This window comes from Vulpes vulpes, chromosome 4 (genome assembly GCF_048418805.1).
Source record: "Vulpes vulpes isolate BD-2025 chromosome 4, VulVul3, whole genome shotgun sequence".
Lineage (NCBI taxonomy): Eukaryota > Metazoa > Chordata > Mammalia > Carnivora > Canidae > Vulpes > Vulpes vulpes.
The window spans coordinates 111,205,303-111,220,428 of record NC_132783.1 but is presented as its reverse complement, the minus strand read 5'-3'; the positions used below and the strand labels follow the sequence as shown (position 1 = coordinate 111,220,428).

The following is a 15,126-nucleotide window of genomic DNA, read 5'->3' as shown; positions in this document are numbered from 1 at the left end:
TGACCAACAAATATACAGAAAATGACATGAGCAATATCATCGTCACAAAATTTTTTTTTTAAAAGGGGACTGGACCAGGGGTGGGGGCTGGAGGTGGTTCGGCACCTGGTTGGCTCAGTCAGTAGAGCATGTGACTCTTGATCTCAGAGTCTTGAGTTCAAGCCCCACATTGGGTCCACGTGGAGCCTACTTTAAGAAAAAAAAAAAGGCTCTCCTACTTTAATATGAGGTCTTTTGAAGGCATAGCCAGAAAGACTTGTTAATTTGCTATATCCCCTAAAATTAACTTACTGACTCCTAACAAAAACTTATAAAGTTAAGACACATTGGCACAAGAATTCTCTGTCTACAGAAACATGTAAAGAGCTAAATACTGAAATCTAAGTTAAAAAATACTTCAGGGGCACCTGGGTGGAAGTCTGCTAGGCAACTACCTTTGGCCTGGAGTCTTGGGATAGAGCCCCATGTTGGGCTCCCTGCTCATGGAGGAGTTGGCTTCTCTACCCATACCCACCCCCACCTGGATCATTCTCTCTCATAAATAAGGCAAGTCTTTAAAAAAAAAAAAACTTTAAAAACTTTAAACCTTCTCATGCTCAGTGTCAACTATGGATTAGTGAGCCATCAAGAGCTTCCCCTCTACAGATGCTGTAATTCTTATACAAGTAGCCCTTGCTTTGCATGGCACCTTGTTAATCGAAACTTGTATACACTGAAACCGTGTCTTTGCTTTGCACAATATGTTACCACAGAAGAGCTGTGCAAAGGAGACTGCACAGCAGTAATTCTTGTGTATTTTTTCCGAAGTAAGGCAAATAGCACAAGCAACTGAGTACATTTTATTGCCCACTTCACATTTTATTCCATAAGATGGCTTTATTTGTTTATTGGTTTTTAAACATTTACCTAATTCACGGGCCAAGCAATGTTCTAAACCCTTTAAAAAATATTCATCTAATCTATCAACTTTATGAGGCAATCACTATTATTATTCCCAATTTATAGATGAGGAAATTGAGGCACAAAGAGGTTAAGTATCTTTCTCAAGGTCATACAACTATTAACTGGTATGCTTAGGATTTCAGCCTAGGTAGTCTGAATCCAGATAAAGGTTCAGAGCTTTTGCTCCTAACAACTTATGTTATAATCACAATTTTAACCATTGCCCTTTTCTACTTGTCCCCTCTTGATCCATTATCCAACTGTGCACCAAAAGTAGCTATATCAGTGGAATCATTTCACTCCATTACTTATTGAAATTCTTCACCAGCTTCTTATTACACTTACAATAAATCCAAACTCCATGCAATGGCTGAACATTCCTTGAGACTATCTTCTTCCATTTCTTTCCATACTGTTTCCTGACTTTCTCACCAGCTCTTTCTCCACTTTGTTTATTCCATAATCCCTTCTTTCTGGAAATCTCTTTCCTCTACTCTCTTTAAAAATCTTTTAAGTGGGGATGCCTGGGTAGCTCAGCGGTTGAGCGTCTGCCTTCAGCTTAGGGTGTGATCCTGGGATCCGGGATCGAGTCCCATATCCGGCTCCTTGCTGGGAGCCTGCTTCTCCCTCTGCCTGTGTCTCTCTCCACCTCTCTCTGTGTCTCTCATGAATAAATAAATAAAATCTTTAAAAAAAATTTTTTTTAAGTGTTAACATAAACACCAGGTCTTCAGAAAGGCCTTCTTCTCCCATTCTATTTAAAATGGTCGCATTTGGGGATCCCTGGGTAGCTCAGCGGTTTCGCACCTGCCTTTGGCCCAGGGCGCGATCCTGGAGTCCCGGGATAGAGTCCCATGTCGGGCTCCCGGCATGGAGCCTGCTTCTCCCTCTGCCTGTGTCTCTGCCTCTCTCTATGTCTATCATAAATAAATAGAAATAAATCTTTAAAAAAAATGGTTTCATTCATCATTCTCTCCTTCAGCTCCTTTTCTTCACAACACTTAAAAAATATATTTTTATTTACTTCTTTTTATTTATCTCTTTCCACCAAAACTTGTTTATAGCTACACTTCAAATACCTGAAAGAGTTCCAAACAATCAATAAATATAATGAAATGAATAAACCAGGTCATCCTGTGGCTTCCTGCAATCCTTATTACAACACTTCATTCTCTGTCATATGGATCTCTGATATGAGAGGCATACCTACAATTTTAGCCTTCTTATCAGAAATTATATAAGCATTAATATAATCTGTTAAAATCAAACACAGTGTTGTATCTCCATCAAATTTCTCAAACTCTTCTACTCTTAATGTGCAGCTTACTTTTATTTGCTTTATTTAAAATGTGTAATTTTGCTTTTTAATACACACACACACAATTGGTTTTTTAATTGTTGGAAAAATTCTCAACATAATAGCCAATTTTTTTCCAATTTAAGTCAAAAGGATTTCATACTCAAAATGAATTACATATTTGGTTTGCAGATAAAGTCTATACTTGAGATGCCTGGGTGGCTCAGCAGTTGAGCATCTGCCTTTGGCTCAGGGCATGATCCCGAAGTACCAGGATCGAGTCCCAAACATGGAGCCTGCTTCTCCCTCTGCCTCTCTCTCTCTGTGTCTCTCATCAATAAATAAATAAAATATTTTTTTTTTAAAAAGTAAAGTCTACTCTTAAGATATACATCCAAGGATTATCTACAGAAAATTCTCAATACTTATTTCCACAAATGTTTCATACATATTTTACACTTGTTTGCTAAATGAAGTGCCAACATCCAGCATTCTAATTAGAATAGTGTTGCCATAATTGAGACTTAAATTACTTAGTAATCAGTTGCTAGCATAAACAATCCAAAAACCAAAGAAGAATTATATTATGACAGAAGCATATGAATTACAGGTAGATGATGTAATAGAAAACATCACTGGAAAAATACATTCTATGGAAGCATTTTATTGACATAATCAGATTATCTACAATATATAGACTTATAAAGCATGTTTTGATTTCTGTTTTTTTTTATACTAAATTGATTTGTGGAAAGCAAATTACACTGCTAGAAGTGGGAAGAGGAGGGGGAGAACAGCAATGTAGCATTCTTCACATAGCTTAAGTTTAATAATATGAAAGCAAAATCTCAATTATTTAAAAGAAAATCACCACTATACTTCAAAAAACCTCTTTGTCCCATGTGCCAACTCTACTGAAGGTGTTTCTATAAAGAATTCTAACATTTTAATTATAATAAAAATCTCTCTATATATAATCTATCCTATAATCTTTATTTAAAAAATCTGCCTCACCACTAAAAGTAACCAAAACCAGAGGTCCTCAGAGAAATGTCTGACTCCAGGGCTGAAGAATAAGCCTGAAACACCTCATGCCAGAAAGAAAGAAAGTGCTCAAAAAAACCAAACCAAAACAAAACAAAACACGTATCAAAAGGATATAGGCCTGCTTTACAAGGCTCCCATTGGTCAAATCTGTGACAATTTGAAGACTGAAATAAATAAGGACAGTATGGATTACAATCTACTGAATAAAATGCAAATCCAAAAGGGAGGGGTACATGGAAGGAGGGGAAATAATGAGAGCTCTTCCTTACAGTAAACTGATAAATACATACAAAGATGGAATGTGGGGGAACAGTCACCAATTGTAACCATCACACTAAAGACTAGTTCAAGCAAGAAGCATCAATAAGTGCTAAATCCAAGGGGGAGTTTGATGAGGAGAAATTTTAGAATATCTTCCCCACAGACTGCTTATTAGTCACAATGAGACAACACCTTGACTTAGTGCTCAAAATTAGCAGAGCATGCAGACCTGTGTTCCTACTGAAAAGGACAAGTTATTACTTAATGTAGTATCCTAGCTCAGAATACATACCTGAGGAAACATGAGCTAACCTTAGATTGAGGAACAACCTTAAATATAGAAATAAAATAACTGGCCTATAATCTTAAAAAGTGCCAACATTATGAAAGGCAAAGAAAGGTTAAGGAACTCTTCATTAAAGGAGACTAAAGAGTCATGATAAATACATGATCCTGCAAAGAAGCCTACACTGGAATGAAATGACTGACACAACTGAAATATGGATTAGAGAGAGATAGATTATTGTTTCAATGTTAAACTTCTTGAATCTGATACCCATATTGTGGTTAATAGGAAAATAATCTCTTCTTAGGAAATGCACACTGAAGTCTTGAGGCAAAGGTGGAATGTAACGTACTTTTAAATGTATCAGAAAAGTTTATGTGTGTGTGTGTATGTGTGTAGACAAAGTGGAAGAGGAAGAAAAGAGAGAACTTCAAGCAAATACGGTAAATTCTTAAAAATTAGTGAACCAAGATAAAGGATATACAGGTGTTTCCCCTAGAATTCTTAGAATTTCAGGATAAAAAGTTATTTAGAAATTTGCCTAATTGCACAATATAGTAAATGTACTAAATGCCACTGAATTCAGAACTTTAAAAATGGTTGATTTTATATGATTCTCAACACACACAAAAAATTTTTTTTCACTTGTCTAAGTAACATACATAACTTGGAACGAAGTCAAACATCATGAAAATGGTTGGGTTTATGACCTTTTCATTCTGAGATATCATTTTCTTGAATCTATAATTTGGAGAACATTTAGTTCAGTCTTGAACTAGGCAATGACTAGCTTTTGCAAGTGCAATCATTCTTCCATTAAAACATCAAAGAGTTTAGATGCAGAGTGAATGTTATGCTTTCAGATACAGAATGCAGAAGTTTAAATGTTAAAGTTTATCAGAGTTAAAACACATGATGAGATTTATGCATATCTGACTTTTATAATTAATGTCATTTTATATTTAATTTATAGAAAAAGGAATAATTAGTAATATAACATATGCCTATTTTATCCTTCTGGTACACCAAACACCACATCTCCTCCTCCAAACCATGTTATTAGCATGTCATGCAATCCTTAAGTACTTATATGAGTAAAAAGTCCTAATGGTATGCTCAACTAATAAACAGGCCAAAAACACCCCCAATGAAGCTCTTAGAACTGTTCTAGTTCCAAAGTTTCCATGTAACACAGTAACCTATTACCATATTTAATGACAAGTTAATAAAAGCTAGCAAAATGTTATATTTAGATACAATCATGATAGAAAATTTATGACTCTAAATAACTAGGACATCCATTCCCTCTTGCTAGAAAAACTTTTAGTAAAATATTTAGCATAAAATATTTATTTGAAAGTTGTTTGGAAATACCAGTCATTACAAATTCAACTATATCCTGTGGTACACATTATCAATTCAAGTACAAGTTCCTCAAGTGCAATTTCAAATAAATTTTAAAAGCCTAACCTCCCAAGGTAATAAATTTTAAAAGCCTAAGCTCTCAAAGTTCTGTTGTTGTTTTTTAAGTATGGAATATTTTATCTATTCAACAACTAAAACCACTCCTACTCTGTACTTAAAGCAACTTTAGACTTGCATTGTTTTGTATGTAAGTTTAATGGTGAAACAAGTTTTCACTACTGATGGCAGTTGTTTAAGGCCTCTTGCACAGGTGAGTTAGCAAATCAAATTTTTGTTTTATAAAGAAAGGTCAGTGTCATGTTTTTCTTGTCAGTAGGTATCATATATTAAACTGGTTTCACAAACAGATCAAATATCCAAGGTATTAAAAAAATAAATATAGTGTTAAGAATTTTATTTGTGTTATAGATCCCAATTCTAGTTTTTACAGGTATGGATAAAGTAGCTACTAAAATAATTTTAATAGTAAAAGTTTTACTGTTAATGGGGCTTAAAAGTTTATTTAAAAATTTCTACCAACTTTTAAATCTCTATTAATTAAACTAATCTAAGGGATAATAGTCTTTGTTCATCTCTTTTAATTTTGGGTTATCACTCTTCAAAGCTGTCTCACAATGACAGAACTAAATAAAACAAAAGCAATGAAGAATTTACTGAGAACACAGTGATAATATTTCCAGAATATATTAATTCATTTAATTCTATTAACAGTCCTGGAAGGCAGACCTTATCCCATTTTATATAGCAAAAGTGGACAAAACCTCTTATCACGCCTCCCTTCCAATTACTCCTTCTACCTTTCATTTAAAGATTTCTTTCTTTGAGAGACGGAGAGAATCTCAAAGCAGACCCCGTCTCCCACTGTGTGGGGAGTCCAAGGCAGAGGGAGAAGCAGACTCCTTGCAGAGGCCTGATGCGGGACTCAATTCCGGACTCGGGATCACAACCTGAGCCAAAGGCAGACGCTTAACCACTGAGCTACCCAGGTGCCCCAGCAGGATGTATCTCTTTCATGAAGATTTTGCTGTCTTATTCTTTTTATTCTCTGAATTACAACAGTATTTACATCCTGTACCTGAATTTTAGATATCATATTATCTGGTATTATTCCCTATTTCTTTTTTATGTTCTTTTCATGTATATCTGCTTGATAGAATCATATGCTATCACTGGAACCATAAGGTTTCTCTCTCATCTTATAGTACTCCACAGCGCGCATGGCAGATATTTATGAGCACTCGATGAAGCCAAGATTAGTAAGGTTACCAATAATGTATTTTCAGTTACTACATAACACTTAAATATTTAAAACCTATGCCAAAAACATTGTACTTGGATAAGTATACAACAGACTATGGAATATATTCCTAAATGCTCAATCTGAAGAAAAAGTTGGACATAAATTACAGATTAATACAACTAAAGGAATAGCAAAGACCACAACCTAAAGATCAAAGGATTATGTGAATTTATTAAAGTTGTGGAAGCTGGTTAGAGAACTACAAATTCTAAAGTGCATAATATGGCTCATAAATGTTACATTTTTAGGATTAAGTAGTGAGCACCTTCACTACGATAGTTAAGATTGTCTTTTGCACTACACAGACATCTGTTTGCTTCCCTTCTTTGAGGGGCATTATTGACAATTGACAGACATTATTGACAGACATTATTCAAAGTACTGCGAGAGTTCAGAAAATTTTTCTTTTATGACGGTATATACAGGGGAAAAAAAACACTCACTGAATTTGGCTCACAAACTTAGGAATTATGAATTTCTTTCCAAGTAATTTTTAATTTTATAAGGTATGTGCTAGTTACTCACCTTTTATTATAATAAAGCATCTTTTTATTTAAATAATGTCTTGCAAAAGTTAGCAAATACTGCTTAATATATGTCCTGAAAACAGACAGCTAGATTTAAATCTAGACTCTATTTTCTAGATGTGGTACTTTGGCAAGTTTCTGGACTTCTCTGTGGCCCATTTCCTCAATAAACTGAAGATGACATGTACAATTGTTTTTGGCACATGGCAAATGCTAAATAACTATTAGCTTTTATTAAAAATAAAATTTAAAATATCGTGACTTAGGGGATCCCTGGGTGGCGCAGCAGTTTAGCACCTGCCTTTGGCCCAGGGTGCGATCCTGGAGACCCGGGATCGAATCCCACATTGGGCTCCCAGTGCATGGAGCCTGCTTCTCCCTCTGCCTGTGTCTCTGTCTGTCTGTCTGTCTGTCTCTCTCTCTCTGTGTGACTATCATAAATAAATAAATGACTAAATAAATAATTAATTAAAAAATTAAATAAAATATTGTGACTTAGAAGATTCACTTGGTAATATAAATTGGCTTATCAGATTTAACATAGTCAAAAAATTTATTGAGCACCTACTATATGTCATACACTGTTCTAAGAGCTAGTAATATAGTAATAAACAAAACAAAGTCCCTCCCTTTAAGAAGTTTACATCCCAGAAGTAGCAGAAGAATACACGTAAATAAGTTAAGCAAGTAGAGGGGAAAATAGTGAAGTAGGTCAAAGTATGCTATTTTATATAGAGAACACACAGGATCAGGCAGTTGGTGGTAGATGAGGTCAGAGGGGGCAGCAGAGAGGCAGTACAAATGCAGGCTAGGAGGCAGTGAGATGGTAAGTGACTGAAGAGCTCTGAGGCAGATCTGATTTAGTATTTCTAAAGAATTACCAGTGCTATGTGGAGAGATGATAGGGTTAAAATTTTTATTTGGCTTCGTGAAAAATAAGCCACACTTCAAAGCCCATTCAATACCCAACTTATAAATATAAGCCAAAAACATTAAACTAAGGAAGATATTATTTAACCACTGTGGTTTAATTGTAAATAAAAATAATTTTAATCATAAAACCATAAGTGGAAGAATGAGTATGTGAAATATCAAGAGAAAAAAAAAACCCTCAGTACATTACATTGGTCTTTAATGATTTGCTAAAAATACATGAAAACAAATCATGAGAGAAACAAAAAACTGGATTTTGAATGCATGCATTTTTTCTATTTAAGAAATTTAAGGCGGGCAGCCTGGGTGGCTCAGCGGTTAGCACCTGCCTTCGGCCCAGGGCATAATCCTGGAGACCCATGATGGAGTCCCATGTCGGGCTCCCTGCATGGAGCCTGCTTCTCTCTCTGCCTCTCTCTCTCTCTCTCTCTCTCTCTCTGTCTCTCATGAATAAATGAAATCTTTTTTTAAAAAAAATTTAAGGCTATCTAGATGAAAAAAAATTTTAAGTTTTTATTTATTTGAGAGAGAGAGAGAGAGAGCGCGCGTGCGTGCGTGTGTGGGGCGGGGGGCAGGTACAGTAGGAGACTGAGCAGCAGACTGCCCACTACGCAGGAAAGCCTATGCAGGGCTTAATCCCAAGATCTGGGATCATGACCTGAACTGAAGGCAGAGCATACCCGACTGAGCCACCCACCCAAGCTCCCTTAGATGAGAATTTTTGAGTGAAACGTTTCAAAAGTATGCATACACACTTACCACATAGCGGTGAATTTATGTGGATGTTAAAATTATTTACATTTGAATTATGTAGAACCTAAATACTCAACTAAGAATTTAACAACTGAACAAAATTCATATGTCAAAAGACATTCTAATTGGCACACTTCCCTTAAGTACAAAACATGCCTATTTATTGCACATTAACAAAATTATTCATATCTAATAGTTCATTAGTTAAATCTATCCATAAGTCATAAATAGCTATAAATTGGTTCCAACATGGGAATACAGTACATTCTTTTACCTGTATTTTGTTTTTAGGCTAAAGAGCTCCGGTAACCCAAAAAATGTTTTGCCAACTTGGGAGAATAGGTTGAAGAATTGGAAAGGCCTTTCTGCAATGTGCTTTCCTTGTAATATATTGCTCATCTACTGTCAGAGATCACAAATTTGATATATTGTAAAGGTTTCTTTTTCTTGATACTATTCAGTTTAAGAATAAACCATCAACTTCAATTTGCCTTCAAAAAAATAAATCTTTTTACGTTTTTACAAGGAATGTTTATATTAGCCCTATCTTTGAAATCTTAAAAAAATACAAAACAAACTGAACAAAAATCAGCAGATGGAAATTGCAGGACGTCTTCCCAAAGACTCTTCCCAAAATATCTTTTTTTAAAGAGTTATTTCTGTAATATGCCTTACAATATTAAAGTAAAAGCATTTATAACTTGGTGAAAACAACACATGGCATATGTATTAGAAATACTTATGAGTTTTCCTATATGTAGGTCAAGATGTCCACTCAGATGAAGAACTTTATGAAAGAGTGCCCACTGAAAATAATGATTCATGGATTAAGACACAGTTTTTACATACTTCTAAATAATGTGGTCTGACAACATCTTCATTCTTTTAAATACTATATCCTTTTAATTTTTTCGTTATAAATTTTCTGTATTACATAATAACAGCAGGCATTTCAAGAGTTTATTTTATGTCAAATAATATGCTAATTGTTTCACATGAATTTACTCCTAACAAGAACCCTGTAAAATAAATATCATCTCCAATTCCTAGGTAGAAAAATGTAGAGATGTTGTTCCAATGCCCAAGACCACTGTTTCTTAGCAGCAGACCTAGGATTTTAATCCAGTTCTGATTTCTAAACCAAACTGCTTCACAGATCCATCAAATATCACCTGGAGATACAGTTGGAGAATGTGTTTTGCTAGCAAATTACTATAAAAACATAAGGATGGACAAACACACATAAGTAGACTAAACAAGAAAAACTTACAAAGTGACGCCTTAAAAAAAAAAAAGTTAAATATATTGTCCCAGAATGTTAAGTAATGTCAGCTGAGGCTAAAATGTACTTTTTAACAGCTAGATATATCTTAATATGAAAGATAAAATAGTAAACTTTCTTCAAGATTAAAATGTTACTTAAGCAACCTATACTCTTTTTTTCCTGGAAGAAATGTTAAATAAACATTAGAAATAAGAAAATAATACAAGAGCATAGAAAAAGGTTCAACTGTGAAGCCACACTGTAGGAACTGTGAGTACTAGTAAGTGGTACTCAAAATTTTAAAAAAGCCAAGTACTTTTAGTGGATATATCAGTAAATAGATGAAAAGCTATTTTGTAAACTAACACAACAGGGCACAGAAAAACATAAGAGGCAACTAAGTAATTTTTAAAAGCATTCTGACAATAGTACTAAATAGGCTAATTTAAACTACAGAAATGCTGGCAGAAGATAAACTCTTCTTTCTTTTGAATTAAATTCTAATATCTTCTTATAACTACTTACTAGAAGAGAAGGATAATTAATTATTCAGCAATAACGATTCTCTGTATCTGGTTCCCAAAAAGTTAATACGGGAAGACTGAAAAGCTGACAATCATGTTTGCTTTCAAATTCTAAGAAGCACACAGAACAGAGATTTACTGGTAAGATAGGGAAAATAAGGGGGAAACCATCTGTGACTAAAAGGCAAAGCTGGTAAATTCAAATTGTAGCATATTTGTAATGGAAAGTTCCTTGAAGGTAGGTATTGTACTTTTTGCAAGTTCAGAAAATACAGTACTACTCCAAAAAACAATTAATGTATTATCTGTTGAAAAAACTGAATAAACTATTTTCTATAAAAGCCGAAAGTTCTCCTGCTGGGGTCTAAACTAGAATAGTAATTTCTGTAGGTCTATTACATAAGCTAAACATGTAGGAGCTAAAAATTCACATAACATCAACTAAGATCAACTTATGGGGGGAAATGCAAGCTATGCTTAAGAAAAGGACTTAAAATGGACTATCTATAGCAGCTGCCTATGTATAGGAGTTAGCCAGCACTATTTGAATCACTATCATAAAAAGAATAAGGGCCACTGATAAAACAGAGTCACCATTAATATTACTTCCTGAGATGAAAGAAAAGGATTAGCGCGGCTTGAATAATAACCAGGAGTTGTGATCCACCACTATCATGTCACTTTCACTGTATCTCCCAAATATGGAGAAAAAGTAGATCAGAACTGCAGCAACTTTCAATTTATACTATGTATGGGCTGACAAAATATAAAAGTACCCAATTTTATTACAAGAAGGCAGGTCACACAATGGTCAAGCTAGTCCTAGTTGGTGGGAGTAGTGCCACTTATCCTTTCCTGCCACAGCTGCCTTTTATGCAACTTGAGAACGAGCGGGAGGAAACTGGTCCTCTAAGCCCCGGCTGGCCGATGACTTTATCTGCTTTTCCTCAGTGTTCTGCAAAACAAGCCATTTAATACTACCAGGAGGTGCAACAATTGTGGAAAATACCTCTTCACTCTCCAGGTCCTCAAGCTCTCAAAAGCCAATATTTGAAATACATCATTACACTTCAGAATGCCGCCATACTTGATCTAACTATAGCTCCAGGAAACACATTTTGAAAGAGTGTATTTTTCTTTCTGAAATAAACCTTATTGGGTAGGGATATCTGCTAAACAAAAGTCCTAGTTTTCCTGAGTCATGGGTTGCACTTATTTACTGCATAAAGCATTTAAATATAACATTTATTGATTACCACTTAAAAAAATTCCCTTTTCAGCTGAAACTGTCTTTGGAGTATAATGACTTTCCAAAATTTATCTGCTATTATGAAATACTAGTTCCATTTCTTTCCCCCCAATGGAAATTCAGGGGTCCTAACAGCCACTGAGGTTGGAAATAGACTTTCTCTATGCCAGTCCCTTCATTTTACAGATAAGGAATCTATAATCTGGAGATTTATTGTGATTCTCTCTAAAATTACCCTTATGGCTAGCTTAAAAGGCAGTATCAGAATCTGAACCCAGGTTTCCAAAACCCCTAACCAGTGCCCTTAGTCCAATTTTTCTGAGGAGTCCTTAATCACTTCGTCCTTTCTTCAAGTTCCCTCAGTATATTATCCCTCTAATAATCAAAGTGGCCATTCTATAGATCTGTGCCTCCTCCATTATGGCATTTTAAGGTGAAGAGTCTAACTGGACACAGTGCCACAGGTAATGGTTCTGTAAGATGCTTATATTTTGAGGGAAGAACTTCTCTCCTGCCAGTGAAAGATGAAAATTAAATTCTGAATATTTATCAGTAAAATAACCTCATATCTTAATATGTGTCAGACATTCACAAAAGCTTTAAAAAGCACTTGGTGGCAACATTCTTACATGTTCTTGAGTAACTTGGTTCAAGTCTCCATTTTCAATTGGGTAGTAAAAAGGAAGATAGATGTTCTTTATCAACAACCGTTCTCCCATAATGACTTGATAACCTACTTTCCTGGCAAATTTAACCTGAACACTTGAAGATTAATAGCATAGGTGATAAAGACAAACAATATGAACTGTACAAGAACAGCAAGAACATTGTCTTGATTTCCGTCTCTTGAAAAATATATATAGTTTCTGCAATTTGTGAGTACCACAAATTTAGTCCTCTAAGATAACAAGGTGTTCTTAGCAGTTTTCTTTTGCTGTTCTCTGACTTAGAAATAGCTTTGTAGAGACTTTTAAACTTTTAAAAACTATTTAAGCCAGTATCTAAGTCTTTGTATCATATGTTAAAAAACAACCAATGATCCAGTAGGGCATGCACAGCACCCATAGAAAAAAAAAATTGACAGATAAAGAACTAATGAAACTAGATCTGGAAAAGAACCATGATTTTATCTTTAGAAAGCAGAAGGCATATAAATAGCAAAATAAGCCCAAAATACATGTCTGAAGGCTTAACCGTCGTCAAATGAATAGTTTTTAAATTTAAATTCAATTTGCCAACATATAACACCCAGTGCTCATCTCATCAAGTGCCTTCCTCACTGCCCGTCACCCAGCTACCCCATCCCCCCACCTGTCAATTGAATAGTGGATAAAGGAAAACTATTAAAGCAGACCATTTTCAAATGTGGACTTCTCTTCCAATGTTTATCTCCCTCTCAATGCAGACATCTGCTACGGTTATCAAAAGTATAACTGATCTAAACACACCGTGTTAAGGGCTTGATATGTGAAACCTTTAGCCCTTAATCTTCACAACATTGTAAGGGAGGTATCTATCATTTTTACACTGCATCTGAGAGAACTGGGGCACATAATTGAGTAACTTGCCAAGGTTACACAGCTCGAACCCATCTCTGCAGGTTCTGAAACCTGTGTTTCTTCAGGCGCTCTACTGCCCTGGGGGCACAGCAAATTTGAAAATACGGTCAAACTCTTCAAGTTCTATCTGATGCATTATTATCCAAGCCACTATAAACTTGTTTTGTTTTGTTTTGTTTTGTTTCAGGGATTTTTCTGGTGTCAAGAAAGACTCAAGAGTTTGCCATCTACACTTCCTGATTTTAGGCTGGGTCAATGTCACAAACGTTTCGGTCACCACACGTTGCCTAATGGTTAGAACCCAAAACGAAGAGGGCTGGTTAAATTCCTAAACTTTATTTCCTGCCGGCCTAAAAGAACTTACTTAGCCACTGTTGTGTCCGTTAGGTGTTAAGGGTTTCTTCAGCGTAGTGACGTGAGGCATTAAAGTCATCGCTTAAGTCTTAATGGAAATCATCTATGTTATTAGTCATTTTACCTGTCAGAGCAGTTCAAAGCACATCAACAGGACACAGACCTGGGTTGTTGCCTTCTTTAGGGGAGATTTCTTAATGACCTGTTAATTAAACCGAATGGAACAAGCAGCCCTCCAAAAACGAAGTGTAGTGGAAAAGGAAACAACAGGGGGAAAGAAGAATCACAAGTCGGGCGGTGATCTACTTTCACTCGTCTTGGGAAAGCCAAGAAAGGATGAACCGATCCTCTTGAGCAACTTCAGCCTGACCACAACGGCCACTTGTTACACCTACCACCCACTCCAGCACTTCGGGTTCAGGAGGAACCAGAAGAAACCCAGTACCTCGAGCACACGACCCGACCCGGCCTGCGGCTCCGCGCCGCACCCCGGGGCACACACAGGGTCAGCGCGCGGCGTCCCTCACCCCCTCACCCCCAAGTCCCCAAGTCCCCGCTGCCGCCCCGAAGGCAAAGCCCGCACAGCCTGGGGCCAAGTCAGTCCTCGGACGGGGCAGTGACCCAGCTCTCCACCACCCCGCGCCCTCCCTGGGCCGCAGGCGCCCTGCCTAGACGGACGGCGGGAGGAGCAAGGCGAGGAAGGCCCGCACCGCAGGGGAAGGGGGTCCCTTCCCAGCCTCGCCGGTCTGGACGCGCCCCGGGCCGGGACAGAGCCGGCCGCCGCCATGATGGGGCTGGCCGAGCCGGGGGGCGTGACGCGGGCGGCCCCGGGCGGCCCCGGGCGGCGGGCCAGGTCCCCCTCCCCCCCTCCCCCTCCCCTGCGTGGGCCCCGGCCGCAGCTGACCCCCAGTACTCACGCTTTGTCCACCAGCTCCCGCACCTTCCACATGTTCAACATCGTGCCCCGCGCGGGCCGAGCCGCCGCCTCCCTCCCCTGATCCCCACGGACCCCGGGACACTTCCGCGCCGGGGCAGGTCCAGGCCGGGGTCGCCGCCGCCGCCCTCCGCCTCCAACTCCCCCAGTTGGGTCCTCCTCTAGCCACAGCCGCGGCGCCGCCGGTGACACGTCGAGACGCGGGGGCAGAGGCGCTGCGTGGAGCGGAAGTGCCCGGCTTTCCGCCCGCTGCGCGCGGGGCACGCCGGGACTTGTAGTTCTCTGCGCGCCTAGCCGACCGCTTAAGCAGAGAGGGTTGGTGTGATAAGTTTGGTACTATTTGCGTCAGGCTTTCCCAGTCCTTTGCACCCTTCCCGGTGCCTCTGACCTTCGGAACCAGAAGCTCGGGGAGGGGGAGGGGGAGACGGAGCAGCAGTCTATGCTTTAACGGATCCTCAAGTGTCAGAAGCA

The 15,126-nt window shown here is 37.8% G+C and overlaps 1 protein-coding gene across 3 annotated transcripts in view; it reads right to left on the bottom strand.

Moving 5' to 3' along the window:
- The window catches only part of CLINT1 (clathrin interactor 1), a 58,369-nt gene extending 43,516 nt beyond the window's left edge, over positions 1 to 14,853 (bottom strand). For 2 of the 3 annotated variants that reach the window (XM_072756738.1, XM_072756739.1), the window contains exon 1: positions 14,639 to 14,852. In XM_072756738.1, the coding sequence (XP_072612839.1) occupies positions 14,639 to 14,679 (41 nt within the window). In that variant the 5' untranslated portion in view covers positions 14,680 to 14,852. Of the gene's footprint in view, positions 1 to 14,638 lie in introns of all 3 variants that reach the window. The other variant, XM_072756740.1, reaches the window with a different exon arrangement.
- Between the last annotated feature and the right edge of the window lie 273 nt (positions 14,854 to 15,126).